The sequence below is a fragment of the Geospiza fortis genome, unplaced genomic scaffold, assembly GCF_000277835.1.
Source record: "Geospiza fortis unplaced genomic scaffold, GeoFor_1.0 scaffold97, whole genome shotgun sequence".
Classification (NCBI taxonomy): Eukaryota; Metazoa; Chordata; class Aves; order Passeriformes; family Thraupidae; genus Geospiza; species Geospiza fortis.
In genome coordinates this window covers 1,596,638-1,621,201 of record NW_005054343.1, presented here as the reverse complement: position 1 = coordinate 1,621,201, position 24,564 = coordinate 1,596,638, and the positions used below count along the sequence as shown (strand labels likewise).

At 39.2% G+C, this 24,564-nt stretch overlaps 1 protein-coding gene across 1 annotated transcript in view; it reads left to right on the top strand.

Annotated features, from left to right (window-relative positions):
* ESRP2 (epithelial splicing regulatory protein 2) overlaps positions 1-24,564 on the top strand; it is a 42,470-nt gene that overhangs the window by 5,642 nt on the left and 12,264 nt on the right. The window contains 12 exon segments of the mRNA XM_005422726.2: positions 13,900-14,013; positions 15,005-15,119; positions 15,856-15,954; positions 16,076-16,130; positions 16,926-17,036; positions 17,867-17,999; positions 18,190-18,232; positions 18,716-19,017; positions 20,998-21,079; positions 21,082-21,194; positions 22,458-22,644; positions 23,893-24,088. Of these exon segments, the coding sequence (XP_005422783.1) occupies positions 13,900-14,013; positions 15,005-15,119; positions 15,856-15,954; positions 16,076-16,130; positions 16,926-17,036; positions 17,867-17,999; positions 18,190-18,232; positions 18,716-19,017; positions 20,998-21,079; positions 21,082-21,194; positions 22,458-22,644; positions 23,893-24,088 (1,550 nt within the window).

Below are 24,564 nucleotides of genomic sequence, written 5' to 3'. Positions count from 1 at the left end.
CTAACAGAGTTTGGAGTATTTGCTGGGTCTGAGTTCTGATGGTTTGGAGCAGGTGTTTGGCGAATCTTTGGCAAGCGTTACCAGACAGGCTGTTCTTTCCACAACAAACACTTACGGTGTCTTTTCACAAGATTTGGCTTCAGCAGTGAAGCCAGCTTCTCCCCTGGCCCTACACCAGACTTTGCCATCTTTTTGTTGTGTCAGTAAAACCCTTTGTGAAGCTGTGCTGTAAACAGGATCACTGAAATGAGCAGATGGGGTGGGAACCTAAAACTGCTTTGCTGTCCAAGCTCACATCCTGTGAAACTACACCCTTTGGTTGTGTTTTCATGATCCAACATGTTTGATGGCGATACCAGCTTAAGCTGTTTCTGCTCCTGAGCACTTCAGTGGCACCTTTCACTTAGGCAGGTGCTGCTACATGGCTCTCCCTCCTGCATTCTGCCTGTACAAAAGTCTTTGGGGCTGCAGATTGAGCTGGAGCAGGGCACTGTTCGGAGCTGAAGGCAGCTCTGGTTAGGAGTGGTTCTGTCTGATGCTCATGCGGCACATTAGGAAGTTTTCCCAAGGGCAGCCATAGCGCTAAGGAGTGGGTGAAAGAAGGGTAACATTTTAAGACAGGTGGGGCACTGAGCAATTTATGTGAAACTGTGACCTTGGTTTGGCGTCAGCAGTGAGTGATGAGGATTTCCTGATAGACAGAAGGCCCTTCAGGTTCTCAGGGTAGGTAAGAGATAGACTCCTGCTCTTACAGAGGGCTGAGTTTCCTATGTACAGGTAGCCTTATGTAGAGTTTTCACATTTATTAACACCCAATAGCTCCCTATTTTCACTGAGAAATGTAGATGAGGATTGCTTAAATTATGTTGCATACTTCTTATTGGAATATCATCAGTATTTTCTGTGGGGAATTAAGGATGTGCTAATGCTTCCTGTAGCTGTAGGATGTTGCAGTGTGGATTTTTATTGTTCTTTGAGCTATGGCTAACTTTTTTTTTCAGAACCTTAGTTGCAATTCTATTGTTGATGGCCTAGATAAACTATTTTTCTCTTTACAAATTCTCAGTTCTACCCAGGTCTGTAGCCCATTACATTGTTCTTGAAACACTCAAATCTGTTCCCTCAAAAAACTCAGAAAATGCTTGATAGCATAAACAGTTCTTCTGTTATGTACATTAAATATATATATGTGTGTATACAGAAATATGCATATGTAGATCATGTGAATCCATTTGTTATTGGTAGCACTTATGTTCTGTTATGTTGTGTGGGAAACAGTGACCTTAGCTTCTCCAAAAGCTGCAATACTTTATCTGAATTCCTCAAGTATTCCCTGTAGGAAATAGGAAGGTTCCCTTGCTTTGTTCATGTATTTAGGTACATTTCACTTCTGAATGAGCAGAGAATTAGTAAAAGAATTTGTCTAAAGCTGCATATTCTTTTCCTTACAGGTATAAAATTATGGTAGCCCTGGCAAGCTGGGCTATCTTCTCTTAAAACTAGAAGTGACAATATTCATGAGAAGTGAATAATTTGGCCCAGTGATTTGAAGATATAAGTAGACTTTTTTGTGACAGCAGATGTTGCCACATTTTCTGGTGAAGTGTAACAGTAAAAATTAATTACCAAGTCTGAGATTAGCAGATATGGACAAATAAACTTTACTATCAGCTTTCAGAACAGCTTGAGGTGCCAGTCTTCCCAGGGAGTGATGTTGTGCCATGTTTGTAAACTGTGTCACTAATACAGTTGGATGTTTCCACACCTATAATATGTCTGAATACTTGAATTTCTCTTGAAATTGTTCTTGCATTTTTTTAAAATGTCATTGAAAGACAGCAAAATAGAGGGTAGAAGCATTTCAATACAAAGATTGCTGGATTGCATGATCCTCAGAGACTTTGAACTTCTTTCCTCTAACTTGCTCTAAATAGCTACTGAAAAAGTCACTGGAAATGTGTTAATGAATTATTGTCAGGGTTTTCAAAAGTAGCTGAAGAATAAAAGAAGCATAAAGGATTTTAACATGTAGATGGGGCATTTAGCAACATGGTTTAGTGGTCAACATCAACAGGTTAATGGTAGGACTCAGTGATCTTGTCCAACATAAATGATACTATGATTTGAATTCTATTATTTTGGTAGTAATTATGTGTGCAGTACTTCTACCTGTTCTTGAAGTTAACATGGAAGCAGCTTTAAAAACTCTGTGTAGATTTGTCTGCAAGACTGTGCTGTTGCTCTCTTCCTCTCGTAGCATTTTGAAAGGGCTGCGCACTTCCTCAATCTGTATGTTGATTTACTTGATTTTTTTCCCCCCTTTTAATAAACCAACACTCTTCAGTTATATATGAAGTCCTTGGGTAGCTGAGTGCTGCCAAATGAGGGCAATGTCTCTATCAAACTCTTGTAGCACTTCTTTGCTGAGCAGTTGGGTTTCAGACTGATGCACAGTTACTGGAATTGATACTGCTAGCAAAGCAGTGCTGTAGCCAGAACTAAAAATGCCAATTAAAGATTAATTTTTAGCATCATAATGTCAATCTTGTCTCATTTTACAATTTCTGTGGTTAAAAGTGAAAATTTGATGTCTCTTAATTAGAAACAAAAACAGTAATTCTCCCTCACATTCATGTCTTTGCCATCTCCTCTCTGCTCTGGGAAAGTTTTTTCCTTCCTGCAGAGATATCATGTTTTCTGTTAGCTACAACCTTATTCCAATAAAAAGGAGGAAATACTGATGCTCTGAAAGACACCTTGACATGTGTTCTAGGAGAGTCTTGAGTCAGAAGTCATGTTTGTTCTACAAAACATGTTTCAGTGCTTTGCTCTGATAAATCTGTGGTGCTGTTCTTTAAACTGTTCACAACTTGCTCCAGTGTACTTCTATACAATAGCCTCTGTTCCTGCTTTGTTCACAAACAGCTGTTTTGCTTATTTGTCCCTCATTCATTAAATCCACATGCTGTGAAGGTAGATGTGAGTTATGGGATAATATTAAGCAAAAGGTATTGGGAATTGAAATTGAAATGATCACCCCTTTTGATGAGAGACAAAACAAAACAGCTAAAACCAACTCTCTCACTTCCCCCTAACTTCTATTTCAAAATATTTTGGTTTCTCTTTCCTCCTGCTGCCTTTCTTTGCAGAGCTGCAGTGGGCAAAAAAAGATTGAGAAAAGGATATTTTATTAACACTAAAATATTGGTTAGAAACTTAAGGTTAAGAAACAGTTGTATTCCTTCTTGCAAAAACTTGGGTCCTGTGATGATTTTGGGCACCTGTTTAGCTTAAAATGAAAGGTTCTGTTGGTAAAGGTCTAGGACAGTCTCTGAATTTTGTTATCATTCTTATTGAATTCAAATCAGAACTTTATCAGTGAGGTTTCCATTCTCTGGCTCTTATTCTAGAGAAATGTAAGCAGGTACTCTAACATTACAGTGAGCTGGGTCGACATTGGCAGTGTGTGAAATTAATTCTGCTGTAACTTCTGTAAAGATGTTTACTTGCCTGATGAGTCTGTTGCAGTGAGTTGCACTAAGAGGAAAGTAGAACTATAATAATGTTACTTGAAAATTAAAGTGAAAAAAACCCTATGGAAGTTTTGCTGTGTAACCAGACCTTATTGTAGCTGAAAGTTGATTTAAGTTAACTTTGCAGCTTAAGAAATACACAAGACATTGTATAACACACTGATTCTCTAGAATAAAATATCATTGGATTGGAGGGGGATTGTGAGAGATACAGAGTTGGAAATACATAATTGTCACAAGAATGTGACTGTGACAGAGTTTTGCAGTTTGCTTGATTGGTAGCTTGAGTGTTATTTCTTACAACAGAATTAAACTTACACAGGACTTCATATTATTGTAAAGCATGTGAGATAGCACCTTGTAAATATGAAGTGCAGAAGAAAACTGCTGCTCTTGTGGTTATGCTTAAAGAAACAAAAGGAAATCTAAATCAACATCCTTTCTCTATAAGTCTCAGATGCTAAGATTTGATCACAAGAAGCTGTGACTTGCTTCACATTCAGACAAACTCATGTCAAGTCTTTCCAGTCACAAGGAACTTGCTTTGGAAGATGTAACTTACCTGAAAGGGAGGATGTAGCTCTGTAAGAGGAAGCAACATCCAAATTGTGTAACCATTAATGTCCTTGTTCTGTGTGGGGCAGATCTGAATCCCTTGGAAGGCCAAGTGTAAATTTTGATATTACTCAGTTGTGAACTGCTAAAATCATATCTAATAACTATTATTTATCTCAGTCTCATTTTTCCTTATGAGTCATTACCAATTTTTGATGCTTGCCCTAATCTGTAACTTGAAAGTTTGAGAGATTGAAGGCAAGCTGATTTAGGGATCTAATTCCACTTGTCCTTTATGTATTTGTGAAAGCATGTTTGTACAAGAAAGGGAACACTCCCCCATTTACAAAGCAAAGCAGAGTCAATTTAAGAATGGTTGACTTTCTTTTGCTGATATTTGTAAGGGTTTGATCCAGAATCTCTTGGATTCTTATATAAGCAAAGATACTTCATAGATTTCAAGGCAATTACTCAGGAAAGTCCATGCTTATGATATTCTTGCAGTACAAGTTTAATGGAGAGGCAGGAGTATGAGAAAATCATGCAGGAAACTGGGTTGTGGATGATAAGTTTCTCTTCATTCTTTTGGTGTTGCCTCATCTTTTTATTTCCCTGAGTATTACTACAAAAAAAAAAAAAAACAACTTGAGAAACAACCTACTAGAAAAAAATGTTTTAATTTTGCAGTCATTGGCTATTCTCCTACAACTGGTTAAGCTTGCACTACAAACAATGAGGTAGTGTTGAGTAAATAGAGCAGTACCAAGCATTACAGTCAATAGAGCCAGTGCTAAAGATCACATTGCTAATGAAAGTTCGTCCTTGAAACAGAGGTGAGTGGGAGTGGGGGAGGTATAGAACACTGAGAGAGAGCTTGTGCTTATATCAAGACTTTGGGAAATGTTGCAGTCATGGCATTAATTAAAACCTAGAATTTGGAAAGCACGTTCAACCTTGTCTTTCAGGCTGTAATGACTTGCTCTGTGAGTTGAGCTGATAGCAAGCAGCCTGTGAGGACTCTGAGGCACCATTGTAAACCTGCTGGAAATGTAGGTAAAAGGTTAACAGAGTAGGGATTTTTTTGTATTAGTAGTATTCAAAATTTTCTTTTTGCTTAAAATCAGACTTATGAATAATCTGTGCTAACAAATGATTACGTATTTTACAAGGTATGCATATTTTTGTGTTATTTTGTTGGTTTTGATAGCTATGGCCTCTTTCACACAGATTAAATTAAAGTGAAAACATTTTATCTCAGTAAGTGTTTCTTTATTTAGCAGTTTCCTGACACATAATGTAGTAGTAAAGTAAGGCCACAAGCTCTGAAATTATGTTGCTGGATTGGGGTGCTTTATCTTACACAAGACTAACTTCAAGTAGCTTATTTGTGGAGGACTCTGCATATTTCAACACTCTCTTATTAAAACAGGTTGTGCTTTTGAAGATAAAAGCCTGTGACCTGATTGCTGTGACATTCAGATGGCCTGAGCCATGGTCTTGCCTTTTATGCTTAATGCATTACCTGAATTAGATGCTGTAGATACCATAGCTAGAAAGCATGCAAATAGTCTGGTGTTTCAAACTTCCATCTAAGAAATAATTAATCAAAAATGGTCATAAAGTGCTCAAGTAGCATGGCTTGGACAGATCTTTGTCATGGCAGAAAGTTAGATGTTTGCATTCTTTCCTAGGAAGAATTAAAGCATTTAGTTAGCTATTGTTTACTTTGCTGCACAAAGACCCAGGTCCAATTAAAATGAACCACAGAAAGAAATAATGTGGAAGTTTCATCTTCAAAACAGTTTACCACAGCCCTGAGTAACGATGGTCTGTTTTCTCTGCTCCACAGAGTATCACTGGACAGACAAACCATGACAATTGTTGCTCTGTTTCTGTATTTCATGTTCCACCTTTTGCTGAACAGCGCTGAACAAACTTATTTTTATGCAGGAAATTAGCTCTAGGCTACTCTCACCAGCTAAGTTTAAAGTTGCCAGTCCCTCTATTAATTCTGAAGGAGTATAATGAATTTTAAAGGAATTTTCTCTGTTTTATTGAGTGAAAGGATGCAATAAACTTGAAGAATACTTTCCATTTCCCCCCTTGAAGTCTTGCAGTAATTATAAGAGGTGTCTGAAGGCCTTTCTTTCTTGAGAGACCTTTGAGGTGACAACAAGGAGGACGAGGTGGTATTATTTCCTGTAACTTCAGCTTCCCAACAAAGTAAAAAATAAAAGTGAGTATCATAAATACACTTAAAAACATAATTCTGTGTTTTTCAACTGCTACTTCTTTTGAAGATTTGTGATTGGAATTTCATGGCAGAGCCCCAAGCCTAGGATAGCTGAGACCCTGTTGTCGCCTTTTGTGCACAGCGTGAGTGGAAAATAATTAATTTCTTTCTGTGAGAGGCAACAACAGGAGTTTGCCTAAATAAGCAGCTGCTATGGAGGAAACTGCTTTGGAACAGCTAGAGAAGCAGCAGGGTGTGCAGCACCTGGTCTGGACCTCTGTTCAGGAAAGAAGACAAAGTGACAGCAGATTATCAGGTGTAAGAAGCAGAAAAATGTACTTGAGAAGAAGGCAGTCTCCAGTGCTTGAAGCTCAGTGCCACATCCTGCCTCTCCTTGAGAGTTAGTAGGGTAAATTTGCTCTTACACTTGCAAATTCCAAGATGGATCTGTACTCTAACTGGTTTTGGATGTGTAATGTCTTTCTTGAGTACATTTATGGTGGCCTTTGTGACTGATTGGTCCTTCTGTTATTTAATGTAGTTTCTAGGCTATCAAGAGGCATGAGACGATATGTAACTTGACTGGTCATACTGAGCAAAATTAGATTCTCTGGCAAGCTGGAAATGAACCCCATGCTTTTGTCCAAGCTAGTCTGCAGTCACTAAATAATCTCAGGCATTAGTGTTCAGTAGAGCAAATAATTGCCTTCCTCCTAATAGGAGAAATCAACTGGCAATATTATTTTTGAACATTTCTAGTGAATGGACCTGGGCTGCCTCTGTCATCTCTTGCATGTTTGCCCTGCAATGAACTCAAACCAAGGGGCGATTTCTTTTTCATGTTTACATCTGAATGGTATATAAATATTATATTTTTACCCCTGTTTAGCTAGAAGGGAAAAAGAAGTTATTTGTAGCTTGTGGCTACACTGGGGGTTACACTTTTTTCTTTTCTTTCCATACAATTTCAGTACAAGGTCACCATGTATCCATTATCAGCCATGTGGAATATCAGTTAACAGATGAACAAAGGCAAGGGCTTACTATAGGATTCTCTGTTTAAAAAGTTACCCAGCACAATAAAGGGTTATCATACCTGTAAATAGTGCTGAAATGCAGTCTGTGCACCTCCCAGTAGTATTGACATGCTTTAAATTCCTCCACTGCATGGATAAGGCTGACATTATCACCAGGGTTGGAAGAGTGAAGGAGCAGAAGACTGCTCACGGAGAGTATTGTAAATAAATGTGAAACCCTCATGGGTGTATGAACTGAGGCACAAAGACCAAGTGAAAATATTTCCCTAGGCTGACATGTCATGGTATGTTGTGTGTGTGCAAGCCTTGTATAGCAAAGCCATGGCTTGTTACTCCTGACTTTTCTCATGCTGTATTAGACCCTTTAAGTCTTTGGACAAACTTCAGGATTCAGTGGTGCTCCAATCTTGTTTATGTTTTAGTGGCAGACAGGTTCTGTTAATGAGATTTGGCTGCATCTCAACTCTTGGTCTCCTTCACTTCCCCCCATCCTGGAAAACGTGTCCTTTCCCAAGCACCTCCAGCCCCTCAGGTACACACTGTGGTGCCATTGGTGTCCTGATCTTTGGTGGAGCTGCAGAGTGGGCAAAAGAGTCCAGAGTGTGGGGAGTCATACAACAGCTGAGGCTGGAAGGCACCTGTAGATGTTGTCCAGCCCAAGCCCTGAAAGCAGGGACACTTGAGCAGGCTGCCAAAGACCACAGCCACTTGGGTCTTTGGTGTCTTCAACGATGAAGAATCTGCAACTTCTCTCAGCAGCTTCTTTCATTGTTCATTTTCTGGAGATCTTCTTTCCGGAACCACGCCTGCAAATATATAATTGGGTTTGGGTGTTCTCTGGAATAAATTGTAGAGGACTTAGCATAAAATCAGGCTTTGAGGCAACAACTGCAGTGCCTTTTGCCTGTTGAAACAGAACTGGGAATAGAAAATCTTCAGTGAAACCTTTTTGAAGATTATCCTTTGTTTTCCAAGAAGACTGATCATTGTTATATGCTCAATGCTACAAGCAAAGAATGACTCACACCAAAAGCCTGAGAGTTTAAAGCTCTAATGTTGTGAATTGCAGTAATGTCTAATAAGTGATGATGATTTTTTTAAAATACAGGTTAGACTGGAAAACATCCATGGTTATAAACAGTATGGCTTTAGTCATAGGTTTGCACAAAGGAGGTATAAGCAGTACACATTTATGTGCCTCAGACAAAACTTTTTTCTTCTCAGGGTACTTTACGGATGTTCTCTAGAGCAGTTTCATTTTAGTAATGAGGGATTTTTAAGTCTAAGGGAATATATCAGAATGTAAGTCCTAAGTGAACCAAAATAACTTTTCTTCTAAGTTATTCCTGAAAGTTTTCTTCTTAATAATGACAAAAAACTGTCATTCCTGAAAAAGTTTTATTGTCAGGGATTTTGTTTGTTTTGGTGGTTTTTGTTTTGTTTACTTGGGTTTTTTTTGCAAAACACTAATCTAGCATACTAAACCTGTTCAAAGTCTTTTGACAGGCTTTAAGCCAAATCAATTATCATCTCTCTGTCTCATGTCTCAAATTTTGACTGGACCAGATATGATCTGTTCACCCTCCCAAGTCTAAAGATGGCATGGATGAAAAAATGAGCACTTTTTGATATGCTGATCTGGCAGAAACTTGACCATGTATTCATCTGCAATCACCAAATTGTAAACTCTGGGCGGTTTAGTAACATCCTGTTGATACTACTGATTTGAAACCAGATCCCTACACTGTGAGGACCATTCTTTGTGCAAAGAATGTTGATAAATATAACTCATCTTTCTACTTGAAAATAGATTCAAGTCTAGCTTAAGTGTGGACAACAAGCTAAGCTGTTTTCTGGATTTTTATGTTATACTTTAACATGGCATCCCAGACCTGCTTAAACTGCAAGGATGCCTTTAATTCTGAAGCTCTGTGGATGATTTTATTTTGTCTTAGCTATGATGGGTCAGTAGGGCCAAAAGAAGAAAAACAGAGAAATTCTGTGCATGACTAAAAGAAAGGATGCTGCTTTAAATACTCACTAGGAGCTGCTGGAAATCTGATGCATAAGGGGCAGCTGAATTTTCTGTTACTTCTCAGAGGTGATTTGAAGAAAGAATCCCCCAGAGTGCCATGGTGTTTTAGAAATGGTTCTATTTGACAGCATGGGTGCATTCTGTGCCTGAATTATCTCACTGTTTAATTACTATGCCAGGCACAGATACAGCACAGATGCAGTGGCCTTTCTCAAGGATGACAGCTATTTTTAGTAAGGAAAATGAGACTATCCAAATAGACAGATGTTTATTTTAGTTTTTCATGCATCATAACTGTAGAAAAAGCTTAATGAAGAATCTTCTTGTTTCTCCAAGATCTACATCTTAGCTCAGCTATATTTAAGGCAACACAAAGTGGGCTGTTATTTTAGTCCCTTGGGATTCATCAGTAAAAAACACAGCAGCTTGTGCTGGCTTTCATCCAGCTTTGCTGCTGGCAAAACATGTCTCTTCAATCTCTTTGTACTCTCAGCTACATGACCAAAATCCTGTTTAGCCAGTTTTTCAAACTACTGTTCAAAGTCTGTCCTTCCCTCTCACCACCTTTTCTCTAAGAACTGTTTTAGGTTTCGTGGAGGCAAGTATACAGAGCAGCTTGTTTGATTCTTCCTCTGTTCAGTTTTTAATCTTGGTGTGGAATTATTGAACATATTCCTTTAAATAAGGAATGACTCATCAGAGCTTTACTGGAGAGACTGATCTGGTGGAATAAGCAAGAAAGGTGGAGGATGATGCTAATAGACTGGTTCTTGCAGTCAGAATGAGGGCTGGTTGCAAGATGCAAACAGGTAATTAGCAGTGTGTGAGTGCTGTGGAAGGAGCAGAGGAGCAGGGCAGACAGGGTGTGTGAGCTTGGTGGGGGCAGTGTTAAGGTGGGGCAGCTTTGCCTGCTGAAGTGGGGGCGTGCTTGGACGGCAGCATGAAGGTGAATGACAGCAGGTAAATAGCTGAGATGGATTTTATTAGTGGAGTGAAGGAGATGGGGATGGAATTTATGAAATGACAGAGTTGCAGACAGGTTGTTCAACATATGAGACAGAAAAACGTAATGTAAATCTGGTGCTGGTCTTAACTTGTCCTGTGCTTGCTCCATTTGGGTGGATGCTGCTTCAAGGCTGGCTTTTGAAATGCTGCCTGAAATCTGTGGTGCAAGAAAGGAGGCTGAAGATGGCTTTTCCTGGGCAATGCTGAATTGCTTAACTGGTGTGGCTTGTTATGCTGAACAATGTGGCTTTACAAACACGTCTGCTCTAGCTGCTTTAACATGTTTGACACATGTGTTACGTGTACCTATTGCCTGAAAGACTTGAGGGTCCAGTGTAATCTATAGCAGCAAGAGCTGGTGCACAGCTATGCCTCTCATACTCAACCTCTGCAGAATTAGAAGATATCTCCTGTAGGTGAAAGAAGTTACTTCAGGCTAATCTCAAATATTTGTCATTCCTCTGGGACTATTTTGCCCTGTGCTCTGATCCTGAGTGAATCTTCCACTCACTCTGCTACCCCCTCCTCTCCTCAGTTAACCCATGCCATAGTTGAGCTGGTTTGGATAACAAAGATTGCTTATGTCTCCTGACTATTCTTCCCCCCTCTTCCAGAGCAGTACACCCCAAAGTTTGAAACAGGCTGGTTTTAAAATAGGAGTTTCTAAATAAGCTCCCAGCAAGGCCTGCCAACCCTGTGGCAGTTGATCTAAGGCACTTTAAGCTGCTGGCATTTGGTAAGAAAAGTAGAGTATTGTTTTGACATGTTGATTGTTCCACTGGAAAGGAGTTTGCAATGTTGAATGTTATCACTGACATTTAATAAATATGCAGTGCAAATACTAACACTTGGTAAAAATAAAAACAAATCCTGACCCTTGGGAGTTCTTTAAACCTTAGTTCAGTTGGAATTCTGGGCTTATCAGTGTCCTTATGCAATATTTTACTACTCCGGCATCTTCTCAGTACAGGCTTCTGAAAATATCTGTGTTTTCTTTTCAGCTGTAGGTTGTGTGGGAAATACCACCTGGAAAAAAATGTGAATATTTCAGTGCAACAGTCTTGATTTTTACCGACTTGACTTACACCATTCAACCTGAGCATTTCCTCCCTTGTACAAACATTTTTCTCCTTTTGTTTTCTGACTTGATGACGACTATTTGATCTACAGTTCTTACATTTTATGTGTACAGCAGGAGGCTGCTTACATTTGTTGCTTTCTTCAGATTGTGTGGGTTAGATTTCTTCTTGTATCTGATCAAAATAGCTCCCTAACTGCACTCCCTGTATTGGCTCTTGAGCATCTCCAGTAACACAGAGTACAAAGTTGAAGGTTTGGGGAGTGTTTTATTGCTGTTCATCAGTAAGACTCTGCTTCCTTTCAGCAAGAATCCCTGTGCACCCCCTCTGGAGGCTGATTCCTATCACCATTTCCAACCCCTTTTTACAAATATTTGCTCTTTACTGTGTGCATTAGCTAAACTAAAAAAACCGAATAAGTTGCTGCATTTAGTAAGAAAGCAATTCTCATGTGTGTTATTGTGGTGAGAATATTTGTTGTTGGTCTGTGACTGTGGCCATCCACAGAGCTATTTTCTGAAGTGGTTCCTCTGGAGTCCACTGGAATTTTCTTCTTTTTCTGATGTTTACACACCAACTGAGGTATTTTGAGCACTCTCAGATCTCAATTTTCTGACTTTGAATCATCTTTGAACAATAACTGGCTTTAAAGCCTCAGGTTCTTCAAGACTTCAGCTTGTGGTAGGACCACAACCTGTATTAGCAATTGGGAGGAAACAGGCTTTGGGAATCTGCAAGTTTGGGTTGGTTGATTTTTAGTTAGTTATTTTGTCTGTTTGTGGTGTGTTTGTTCTTTTTGTGTGTTTTGGTAGTGTGCAGAGAATTGCATTATAAAGGTTTTTGTTTTGTGGGGATATTCACCCTTCTTATAGTTTCAAATATGTTCTCTGCTATTAAATAACTTCACTTTATAGATATGTTCATATCTCCATCTGTAAATATATCTGCAAATGAAGCCACTTAACACAAGGTGCTGAGCTGAGAGCCCCTTCTTACCCAGCTCTGCCCCTCAGTTCCCTGTTTTGATGTGTAGTACCCACTACTACAAGATTCTGAACTCAGAATGGCAGTGGAACTCTGGTCAGCTGCCCAAGCCTAGAAAAGGGCCTGGATTGGTTTGAGCAGTTATTTTGAAATAAAGCCTGGGTAATCATGTCTCTGCTCCTTCTAAATCATGTTCAATACATGTGTTTTCCCTTGTGGAGCCTTACTTTTGGACTGCAGGTGCTGCAACACTTGTTCACACTGTGAGTTCTGTGTAGCTGTGGGATCAGGTCATTAGGACATCACCTTTCCTGAGCAGAGACTGTAATGATGTAGTGTCACATGTGTTGTGATAAAACAAACCAACTCTCTTTTCTCCCCATACACAGGTTAAAAGACAGCACAAAGATATTGTCTAAGTCTCAAGTCAACTTGTAATTTGCTTTTGGGGGTGGTTGTTTTGGAGTTATAATCTGTTGCTGAGAGCAGTGGGTGGCTACTGCATCATGATTGTAATTATTGCTTGTTTGTGAGGTGAGGCTTTCCTGGGAGGGAGTTAGCATCAAGAGGGAAGCTTAGAATAATTACATTTGTCCCCTTGAAAATTAGTTAACAAGCTACTGCTTACTGATACATGTAGGTACTATTATATGCTAGCTGACTTATTAAGAGCTAGGAATTTAACACTGTTATAGAGTAATAAAAGGCTGGAAACTGTTATCTAAGGATGGAAAATAATGTAGAATAAGACAGCTGGAGCCCTTTCCTCTTGAGAATTAATCTGCTGGGGCTTAGCCATCCTAGGGCTGGGAATATTTTTTTTTAAATCTAGTATTCATAACACTTGATCTGTACCAAGAACTTTATTAGCTTGGATGTGACTTGATTATCATTTTACTTTTGAAGGTATTAGATCACTATTTGTTTGACTTTCTTAATATATGACTTTTGAAACATTATTAAAACCTAATGAGTAGGTTTTTTGTTTTTGAATTAAAAAAAAATAAATTATTAAGGATATAATCAAAGCCAGAGGTGCTATAGGTGAAGAAAGGGTGTTGCAAAATCAATATTGTGATTTATCTTCAAAGTTCTTTCAAATAATTAATAACTTAAATTATAGTTACTCCAGATTCTGTACATTACCAGTATAGTATGATCACTTTTCATATGAACTCATAATTCTGCCGTATCTGCCTAATTAGTCTTTTTTTTTTTTTTTACTATATTCTGAGTGTTCTTGTTTGCTATTCCACAAATGCATGCAGTTTATTTGCTTTCTTTAATCAGGAGCCCATGTCTGTTCTCCATCATGTTTTTTCAAAAACTTTTACAAATGTTGAATTACTTCATCTTCTTTTAAAAAAAAGTGCTGAAGCAATGGCAGGTGCATGAAATTATCACTCAGTACAATGAAATTTTTCACTTTATTTTCCAGTTTAGTCAGCTGGTATCCAGTGATTTGAAAGTACTTGGAAGGAGCTCTTACACACTCTGCAGTGATGGCCAGTTACTCATCCGACAAGTTCTCCACCCGGAAACATCCAAGAAGGTACAAGATCAGAACTGGTGCAGAGATACAGCACTGGGAGGGGAGTGATACAATTCCACCTGAGCCCTGAGTAGTTCTTTTAGGCACTTGCTCTTGAAAGTCAGCCACACCACTTGGACTCCCAGATGAGCATAAGGAAGAGGAAAATTAGGAAAAACAGGATAGAGACAGAAGCAATACAAGTACTTTGTATTCTGTGTGTGGAGTGGAAACAGAGGTACAGATTAAACCTCAGCAGAAGTGATGGAGAACTATTGCTTTGCTTAGGCTTTTGTTAAGCCAGTGTCCTGTGGAGGGTAAGCACACAGGTGGTGGTGTGGCCTGGCAGTGGTTCCCCATCTGCATTTATTCAGTGGGAAGCAGAGCTGCATCTTGTTTGCTACTCCCACGTGAAGCAGCAGTTTCTGCTCCAAGTTCCTGGAGGGTTTAGAGCACCCTGTCATGCACAGGGAGGAGAACCTTGCCTTTGTGCAGGGTGGTGACTCTCGAGTTTGCTGGTTTAGCAGGATCTGCAGGAGCCCCACAAGAATGAGAGATGCTGACATAGAAGGAGCTGGCCAGTTATTGGGTCTTTTTCTGAAAGTTGCTGAAAGAGATTTTGTATTCTGTGACAATATTTATTTAAAATTTGTCATTGTGGTTTGGTACAAATCTGCTTTTCAGTGTAGCTGCAAAAGATAAAATAGTGTCAAAAATAGGAATTAAACAGCAAAACATAGATTTTTAAAGTATTTTTTTCCCAGCCATCCTCTCCAGCTGTTTTACATGGGTCTGACTCCCAGAAGCTATTTGACTTTGGTCTTGTAGACATCCAGTTCTGTAAAGTTATGGAATTTGAACTGTGTTACAAAGGAACCAAACTGCTCTATCACCTATAAGCTGGTGACTTGGAGCTACATGATTTCTGAGAGTACCTCATTCAGTTCAAAAGTATTAATTGAAATTTAAAGGATTAGCATGTATAAAACAAATATTTTTGCCTTCCTTGTAGAACTTCTTGTTGTCAGACTGCTTCTATTCATTTTATGATCTGCGCAAAGAATTCCACACTTGCTACCCTAGTTCAGCCGCCGTGAAAGACCAGACTATCAAGACCATGGCAGAATGTATCCTTTTGCTGCAGCTTATATCCCACAATCAGTTCAGTTCCTTGCATTTTATCTCTGTGATTGTAACAGAGTTTAGAAGAATAAAACTAGATGTGGGTTTTATAAACTCACAGGGAAAGTGAACAGAGTGTCTACTTAAGTGTGTGTCAGGGGAGTGGCTCTGCTTGTAATGTTTTTTTCCCCTAATTGAATCTAATTGATTTCTAAACCATATTTAGTAAATCTGCCAAAGAAAAGCATCACTTGCATTGGTACTTGATCTTAAAGGAAAAGCTGAGATGTCAGTGGGCTTTTTCAGCACCAGCTGGCCTGCAGGTTTCCACTGTTTGCAGATAATATTTATCTTGCATGATCCTAACTGAAATGAGTTTAAAATAAAGCAAAACCAAAACCCAAACAATACTCTACATCTCAGTTCAAATTAGAGAGATTGTTGGGGCCCATCTGAATGAGATTGAAGTTCAGTTATGTTTAAAGTGATAGGACCTTACTCAGCTTTTTCTTTTTTGGACTGTTAACACTGCAATTATGTAAGCTCTCAATAGTTTTCAAACTGTTATCTGTTGCAGTGAATATAAACCAGTTTATGAGCAGTGTAACATGTCTAATAGCCACATGTCCCTGCTAAGACCAGTACATTTGATTATTAGTTCTGTGCTAATATCAGGAAAGCCTTATGACTTGTTTACAAAGGATTGTGCAACTCTGTTATTTTCTATAAGCACCTTTTTAGATCTAGGCTTAGGGACAGATGAAGCAGAGGAGGACTTTGGCGTGTGGCAAGTGAAGACCATGGTGGCTATCATTTTCAGCATGCTTTCAGAAGGTTGTAGTAAGTTAACTATTTATACTGAATGCTGAAATCCTTCTTTTCTGAAAGAATTGGCAGTGGTGCTGTCATTCTTAAGTAATCTCTGACTCTGGTTATATTTAAACTTCTTGTTTTGTCACAGATCACGTATTTACTGAGCCTGAAACTGTGAAACACAAGTATGAAACAGGTCCTTGGTAAGTGCCCTTGTCACGGTTGTTTATAAACAAAGATGAGTCTTGTGTACAGCAAGGAAAGTTTGTGGATATTTCCCCACAGTCATGTGAAAGCAGGCTGGCTCCTGAGAACAGCGCAGTGTACTCAGCAGTCACTGCAGTGCAGCCAGACTGTGGCTGGCATGCTGAATGCTGTACTTTAGTCCATCTCTTTAAAGTCACTGCAAGTTAAATGCTCTTTGTTCTCTTGCTTCTGTTTTGCATGGCAGCGAGGCTGTTTTATCTTACCCAGGGTGAAGAAATATTTGTGAACTTTCCCTAAGTCAACAGGGCACTGGCCAGTGCACCCTGCATGAGCTGAGCTGTGTGGTGCTTCCCAAAGTTGTTTTTCACCCATGCTGAATTGAGTGTTGGGTTCAGGGATGAAGGGACAGGATGGTTCATTCTTTACAAATGTATTTCAGTGACCAGACTGAAATCTCTAAGGCATAAGTAATTTGTGCTGCTTGGATTGCTAGATCTTTCAAATAAAATTAATTCAGTTCCTCATTACTTTACATTGAGGCAGTTGTCCTATTTTTTTGTATAAGGAACCGCAATGTGGCGACAACATTGTGCATCTACAGTGTTGTAGATATAAAGGAATTATCCAAGTTATCTTCCCTTTCTTTATTGAAAGGAATAATGGAGATAGGAGAGTCTCAACAGAAAATATGCTCCCAATTTGCAATTCAATTAGTTGCAATCTGAAGTTCGGTAAAATATTGGAAAACCTGGATGAAAGCTTACTTTGTCTTCTTTTTTCTTTCTGTGCAGCAGTAAATCTGAAACTGTGGACAGTGAGACAGTAATACGTGCCAGAGGTTTGCCATGGCAGTCTTCAGACCAGGACATTGCTCGATTTTTCAAAGGACTCAACATTGCCAAGTAAGATAAGGAGAATTTGCCTTGCTTTATCGCTTTGCCTTTAATAGCAAGTCCCTTTAATATTTGTTTTACATGCATCCCCCACTCTCGCCACTGGAGTCCTTCAGTCTTTCCTCACTTGACCCCTTCCCACGCTGTGGCCATGACAGCTGAACAGGTTTACCAGCCTTAGGCGTGCAAGAAAAAGTTTTGAAATGTGTGAAGAAGAAAAGAGACCTATCAATTGAAAACCAATATACATTCATTTATTGCTAGTATCAAAAGGGAGAAACTCCTATTGCATTAATTAAAGCAGAGGCCAAGACATGAAAACAGCTTTAATTTTGTGCCAACTTATTGTTCTTCTATATCTCCTAAACAGGCCACATTCAGAAACTTCTAAGTACTGTTTGGAATAAATTTTCATATGATTCATGTATATACCTATGTATAGATTTGTGGGTATACATATATATGAAGAGAGCGAGGTTATTTAGCATACTTGTCACTTAATATATATTGCAGATCTCCAACACTGAGAAAATGTATTTTTTTTTAATTTAGAGTGATGAGGAATTTCAAATGTGCATCTCTGAGATAATAGGAAGGACAAATTTGCAACTTTATGGGAGTTGAGAAAGTGGTGAACAACATGAGATCCATGATCTCAAGGAAGCAGATTTTAGAGTATAATTGTGTTACAACAAAAATTAAATTTTGGATAGTAGCAATTTCTTTTCCAATCTGTAATTTTCGTGTTTAAGTCTGATTCCTTTACTATTCTTACACAGTTATTTATTAAATGTATTAAAGATTCAGACTAAACTTATATTGTTGGCTTTACCTTCCAGAGGTGGTGTGGCTCTTTGCCTGAATTCCCAAGGAAGGAGAAATGGGGAGGCTCTGGTTCGGTTTGTCAATTCTGAGCAGAGAGACCTTGCCCTGGAAAGGCACAAGCATCACATGGGTAGCAGATACATTGAGGTAAAAAGTTGTGACTTGAAACAAATCTTTGGAGAGAAACCTGAATATTTTAGGCTATGTTCTCATTTAAAACCAAACCCCACTTCTGTTTTGCTCAAAGTACCAAAACACAATTCTCTTGAAAGTGTATGCATGGTTTAAAGCTGAACATTGTGATTTTCATGTGGATTTTTTTGTTCTTTCTTTCAAGGTTTACAAAGCAACTGGGGAAGAATTTTTAAAAATTGCAGGAGGTAAGTGATTCTGGAGTTCAATGTGATTATTTCAGTTCATAGGAATGTTGTTCAAGTTCTTTTTTTTTTCCTTGACTGAGGATGCAAATGGATAATGAAGTAGCTTTTTCTATTTTGTCTTCCAAGAATGTTTGACCCTGTCAAGTTGTTGAAACTGAGCTGTGAGCATTTGAGCTGTGACTTTCACAGACTTTCCTCCTTGGGAGGAAGACCAGCCTTTGCAGTGGAAGCATCTGTGTATCTTGTATTAATTCACAATAATCTCATCTTTGCTCTGATTTCATTAAAATATGAAGCGCTTGCAGATGAAGAGGTTTTCCCATCAAAACAGATTGCTGAGAGTTAGTAGTGTTGAGTTTGTTGCTGGCTGCTTACCTACTGTATTATTCCTTAGTGCTTCTGTGCTGCTGCATCCCCTGGAACTGGGTGCCCAGCACTGACCACATGCTCTTGGCTGACCATGTGCTGTTATCTCTCTGACAGGCACCTCCAATGAAGTGGCCCAGTTCTTATCCAAGGAGAATCAAGTTATCATCAGGATGAGAGGCCTTCCATTCACTGCTACCCAGGAAGATGTCTTGGGGTTCCTGGGGCCGGAGTGCCCAGTCACAGGAGGGAAAGAGGGACTTCTCTTTGTCAAGTACCCAGATGGCAGGCCCACAGGAGATGCATTTGTGTTATTTTCCTGTGAAGAATATGCACAGAATGCACTTAAAAAGCACAAAGAAATACTTGGAAAACGTTACATTGAACTCTTCAGGAGCACAGCAGCAGAGGTCCAACAGGTTGTAGCTATTGGTTGTGGGACTCAAAACTGAACAGTTGAAATATTTCTTCTAACATTTGCACAAAAATATGTTGTAGAGAACCATGAACATTTATTATATGAAAAATATCAAGAAAGATCAGTACATATTTCCTAATGGGCATGGAAAATTGAGCAGCACTGGTTTTGCTTTGTTTGGGCAGGGGGTGTTTGTTTTAGGGTTTTTTTTAAACTGCCACTGCTTGGGTGAGGTTTTTTTTTACCATCCTTCAGAGTATAAAGTGAAAATTATTGCATGTATTTCTTCTCCTTAAAGGTTGACTGAAATCACAAAAATAATTTTAAAAATAAAGTAGATTGATAGTATTGTAGTAATGCTTTCTGAAATCTGCAGTATTGTCTTTAAATGCTAGTCTCCATGTACAGAATTTCTAATATTAAATCCAAATCTGGATGCATTAAATGAGCGACTGCTTTCTTGGAAACTAAGAATTAAGATGTATCTGATTTTTTGGTGAAAGGAAGTGAATTTTTTTTCTTGACATTATATAATTCTTTTTTTGCCTATCCTTCACCAGTTCCTATCATTACCTTCTTAAACTGGTAAAACCATTTTATTTTGTCACCAGCAGTTTGTCCCTATGAAAAATATCACATATTGTATTTTTCTTCCTGACACAGATTATTTCTAGACTGGTGGCTCCAGAGGGAACCACTATTAGATTTGGTCTGGTGTTTGCATAACCACTGGCTATAAAAGTATAATACAGTTACTGTGCAATTTATGTGACAGGTGAAATCTTTCTGCAGAAGGGATGGGGCAAGGGAAAGGATATCCACACTTACAGATCATTGCTACTACTGTGATATGGATATTACAACAGCCAAGAATCTGTGTTCTGTAAGGATTGGGAAGTGGCATCTCCCTCTACCCCAAAGCTTCCCTCCTGAGAGAGAAGGAAGAAAAATCCTCTAAGCAACAAAATCACTCTGTCACAACCACCAAGTCTCTGCTTCCATGGTTTTTAGGGAGACCTGGATATAACTTCTATTCTACCAAAATGTCATTGCTTCTTCCTCTATGACAGCTGTCTCGGCTGACACCCAAACTTTTTTGCTGCTTGGGCAAGAGATTATTTCCTAGGAAATTATGGGCTACTTGTTTGAGTAATTACAAGAAGAAAAGCCAGCCCTCATCTATTTAATGTTAGTACAAAGTCATTGAAATATTCTCCACACAACTGAGAGAGATTTCTGTCCTGAAATGCATTACAAGGAGATTCTTGAAATAAACTCCCTAAGCCGAATCACTTTTAACAAAACTAAAGCTTTGTGACCTGTTTTTTAGTACCTCTTTCAGTAGAATATTTTTATTTGTGATAATCATCAGTAAAAATGGTTTCCAGCAGTAAACCCCTACATGTGTCATAGGTTCCCTTTGTCATTTGGAAATGAGTCAAGAGAAAATGTTGAGATCAAAGTCTCCTATATTCTTATCTTTAATTTTTATTTTTTCCTCAGAAAATCTGTACTTGGAGATGAGCACTGGGGTTAAACAAATAAGCACCCTCACTTAACCAATCAGGTTTTAGAATAAATTAAAATTAGTGCTTTCACTTACTAGCTATTTCAGGTCTCAGTTCTTTTAAAATGACTGGTTTTAATTTACCCTGATTTAACTAAGAACTGTATGTGGCAATACTGGTTTATTAGCACAGATGTGATTTCAGATGTTCCTTTTTGAGATACTATAAACAGTAATTGACTTTTAACTTTTTTTAAATTGACATGAGAAAAGTCTGTTATTGGGGTCTGGCAAATTGAATTTGTTAGCCTTCCCCTCTCCTTTTGTGAGTTTAAAACTTTCAAATGCCCAACAGGAAAGTAACTGCAGTAACTTAGCATAAAGAAGGGTTTGTTGGAAATAGTATTGTGAGAACTGCTCTGTGCTCAGACAGATGATTGTAAATATGCTTTGCTGTGGGTTTTTTGCCAACAGGTACTTAATAGATACATGTCAACACCTCTTATTCCAACCCTCCCAACTCCCATCATCCCGGTCATCCCCCCTCCGTACACCATCTGCGGCTAAGGGGCCTTCCCTGCACTGCTGGCATTGACGACATCCTGGAATTTATGGGAGATGCCACGGGGGATATCAAGCCCCATGGAGTTCACATGGTCCTTAATCAGCAGGTAACAGCATTTTGCATGGGAGGAGTAACTTTGCATTGACTGAACAGGTTAGGAGTCAGGGCAGCTTACCTGATCTTGGCTTTAGTCTTCTCCAGCCTTGGGAAAATACAAAGTTCTTGTCTGTCTGTGCTTCATTTCTCTTCCCGTTTTACATGCACCCTTGCTTTTCTCTCTCTGTATGTATATATGCATCAGCCTGGGGAAGATGAAGCTTGTTCTTTGAATGATAACCTTATCCTGGAGTCAGCCAGAGGCTTGAGACACACAACAGAAATTTCTCCTTTAGATAGCATAGCTGCTCTGTCAGCTTCAGGATTCCTGCGCTGTTGCTTGAGTGCTCTTTTTCTCAAAATGAGCTTTTTCTAACGTGATTAGCAGTTGCTCAGGCTTTAAAGAGAGATGATAATTAAAAATTGTGGTTTGGGTGTATTTTAATGATGTGATCATAGAGATATATTTTCCCTGTTGTCTTGTGTTAAAAGTAAGTTCTTAATGACAAAAATACTGAGGTATTAAATAAAACAAATCAGAGATCTATATTTGTTTATGGGGCTTTTTTTGTGTGTATATTTTTTTGGTTAAGAAAGTTTTTTGTATTTTATACAGACATGTATATCTGTCAGATTGCAGAAAATCAGGCCTGGAAATCAACTTCCAATGCAGCTATGGACTTTACTAAAGGATCTGGAACTTTATGCTGTTGTACTATTACCTCGAAAGTAGTTGTAGGGAAGGCAAAGCCAGGATCTTCCTAGAGCTTCACAGCAAAAGAATAAGAGACAATGTGAATAAACTACATCCAAAAACCCCCATTCTAGTTGATGGTAAAGGGAAAAAATAAAATCACAATGAGAAATTAGCTAAGCACCTGAACAGGTTCCCAGAGGTGATATAGAACCTTCACCCCTGGAGATGCTCAGATTTCAAGTGGAGAAGGCCATTTGTGGCCTGACGTAAATTGAAAGTTAGTCCTGCTTTGAACAGCTTTTGGATGAGAGACCTCAAAATTTTTTTTCCATGCTACATGATTCTGTTTCTTTCTGCAGAGGACTGAAGCAGCATTGTGTTAACTGGGCACTTGTTGCATGAGTCTTGATCTTTCTGCTCCTAAATAGAATTGTTGGGTTGTGAGTCATTTGTGCCAGAAAAAGAATAAGGATACAGGCTTTCAGTAGATGTTTGATCTTAGTCCTTTCTGCATTTCTTGTGGTCTGGGTGATTTCATAACAGATTGACCTACAATAACTTCCCCACCTCCCCTAGGGACGACCGTCGGGTGATGCTTTTATCCAAATGAAATCTGCTGACAAAGCCTTTATGGTGGCTCAAAAATGTCACAAAAAAATGATGAAGGACCGTTATGTGGAAGTATTCCAGTGTTCTGGAGAGGAGATGAACTTTGTTTTAATGGGTGGCACTTTAAATCGTAGTGGCTTATCCCCACCGCCATGTAAGTTACCATGTAAGTCTCCAATTCTTCTGCTCTCTGCTGCTAAAGGCTGATATGTGGTAGGTGCTGAAGCTTTGTGGCCTTTCACCTTTTGACTCGGGTTTTGCCATGATCAATAATCATCCATCTGTGTACATGCTAAGATTGGAATTGTTCCCTTTGGGCGATAATGGGACTGATCAGAGGCATTTTTATTGTATTTTCGGTGGTGAGTAGAGGGCAGCAAGGCCTTGCCAGTGAAATTGTTGCACACTTTGCTTTTTATGGGTGTACTGTTCTTCTGAGCTCTGCAGTAGACTTGCCTGTAGTGAAACCTACTTGGAATGAGAGGGATTTTTAAAATGGGGAGAAGTTCTATATTTCAGCTGCCAATGAGTGCTCTTGCTATCTTGCCTCAGAGCATTCAGAAGGTACTCTTTGGGCTTATTTTTGAAGGAAAACACCCCTGGGATGATATACTAACCAACCATAGAGTGGTGAAGTTGGATGGATTTTAATTTTTTTATTTTAAGATTACAGTGAACCTTACTGAGGAGTTATAATGGAATTTTACTGTATTGTTCTAATTAGTCTCACTACCAAATCACAAAGCAGATACTGATGTATTTGCAAAATATTAAAAAGCTGCCAAATATAGTATATAAAACCAATCTGACTGCACACCAAGCCAAGTTTATTGTTTCTGTACAAATTAGGTATTTGTTTATCAAAATGCATCAGACTAGTGATCTAGTGGGGTATTCTCACTTCCATTTGCTATATCCTAAAAATACTTTTTGAAGTCTCAGGAAGCTTATACACGAAGTCTCATGGTCAGTAGTTATGGATGCCTATGTGTGCACCCATGTGGATGCCCAAGCACTATTGTGGTGCTTTTGTCCCACAGAGTACAACTTCTGTTAGAAAACACCAGGGTGTGTTGGTGTGCACGCCTGCTTTCTCTATGCACATGGCTTTATGCTTTCTTTTATTAACTCTGAAGTTCCCTACTTTCTTTTTACATATAGACAAGGCTACTCAGATCTAGGAGCTGTGAACTTTTAGGTATTACTCATTCCCAGTGCCCGGGTTGTCATTCATGGCAATGTAGCAAAGGTCTCCAGGGGAGAGGCTAGAGAGCAGTCAGCTCAAGCGTTCATCAATCATGGCCAGATGGTTTCAATCACATTGCTGTAGGAGAGGAGTTACTCATCTGAGACTTCTCCATTTTGATTGTTTTTTTATTGCTGTGTTCTGGTTTGGTTTTAGGTCTTTCTCCACCAGCTTATGCTGCTTTCCAAACAGCAGCTGTGATCCCCGCAGAGGCAGCAGCCCTTTACCAGCCACAAGCCCTCCTGCCATCCACCAGGACGCCTCAGGCCTCTGCAGCTGCTCCTCCAACTGTTACCTACTACCCAGCCCAGGCTGCTCAGCTCTACATGAACTACACAGCTTACTACCCCAGGTAACCCCGAGATTTCACTGCTCCTCTTGACCTTCCATCCCAGTGCAGCAGGTGACTCTGTGGTCACCTGTGAACAGCTCTGAAATTTGCACTTCTAGTGTAGGCAGTCCTGGGAACTTAATGCTCAGCAACAGAGGCAGAAACCATTTTAGCTGTTTCTCTGTGACCTTGTAAGGGGGTTCATCTCTGTAGGTTCTTCTTGAATCTCATGATAATGTTGGCCAAAAAGGGTTTTCTTGGTACTGAGGCAATGTCATCAAGGCAATTCTATTTCTTGGCCAGAAGAGAAGCTGTGTCAATCCACACCTCTACCCTCACCTCTTAGTTTGTTCTTTTACTTACAATACTGTTTTCATGCTGAAAGACTCGTCATAGGTGTGTACTAGGTTTGATTTTGTACATCAGTGAGACCGAAGAACATTTTTACGTGTGAAAGCAAAGCAAATCTCCACCTTTTCCCTTCTACAGATGGTATC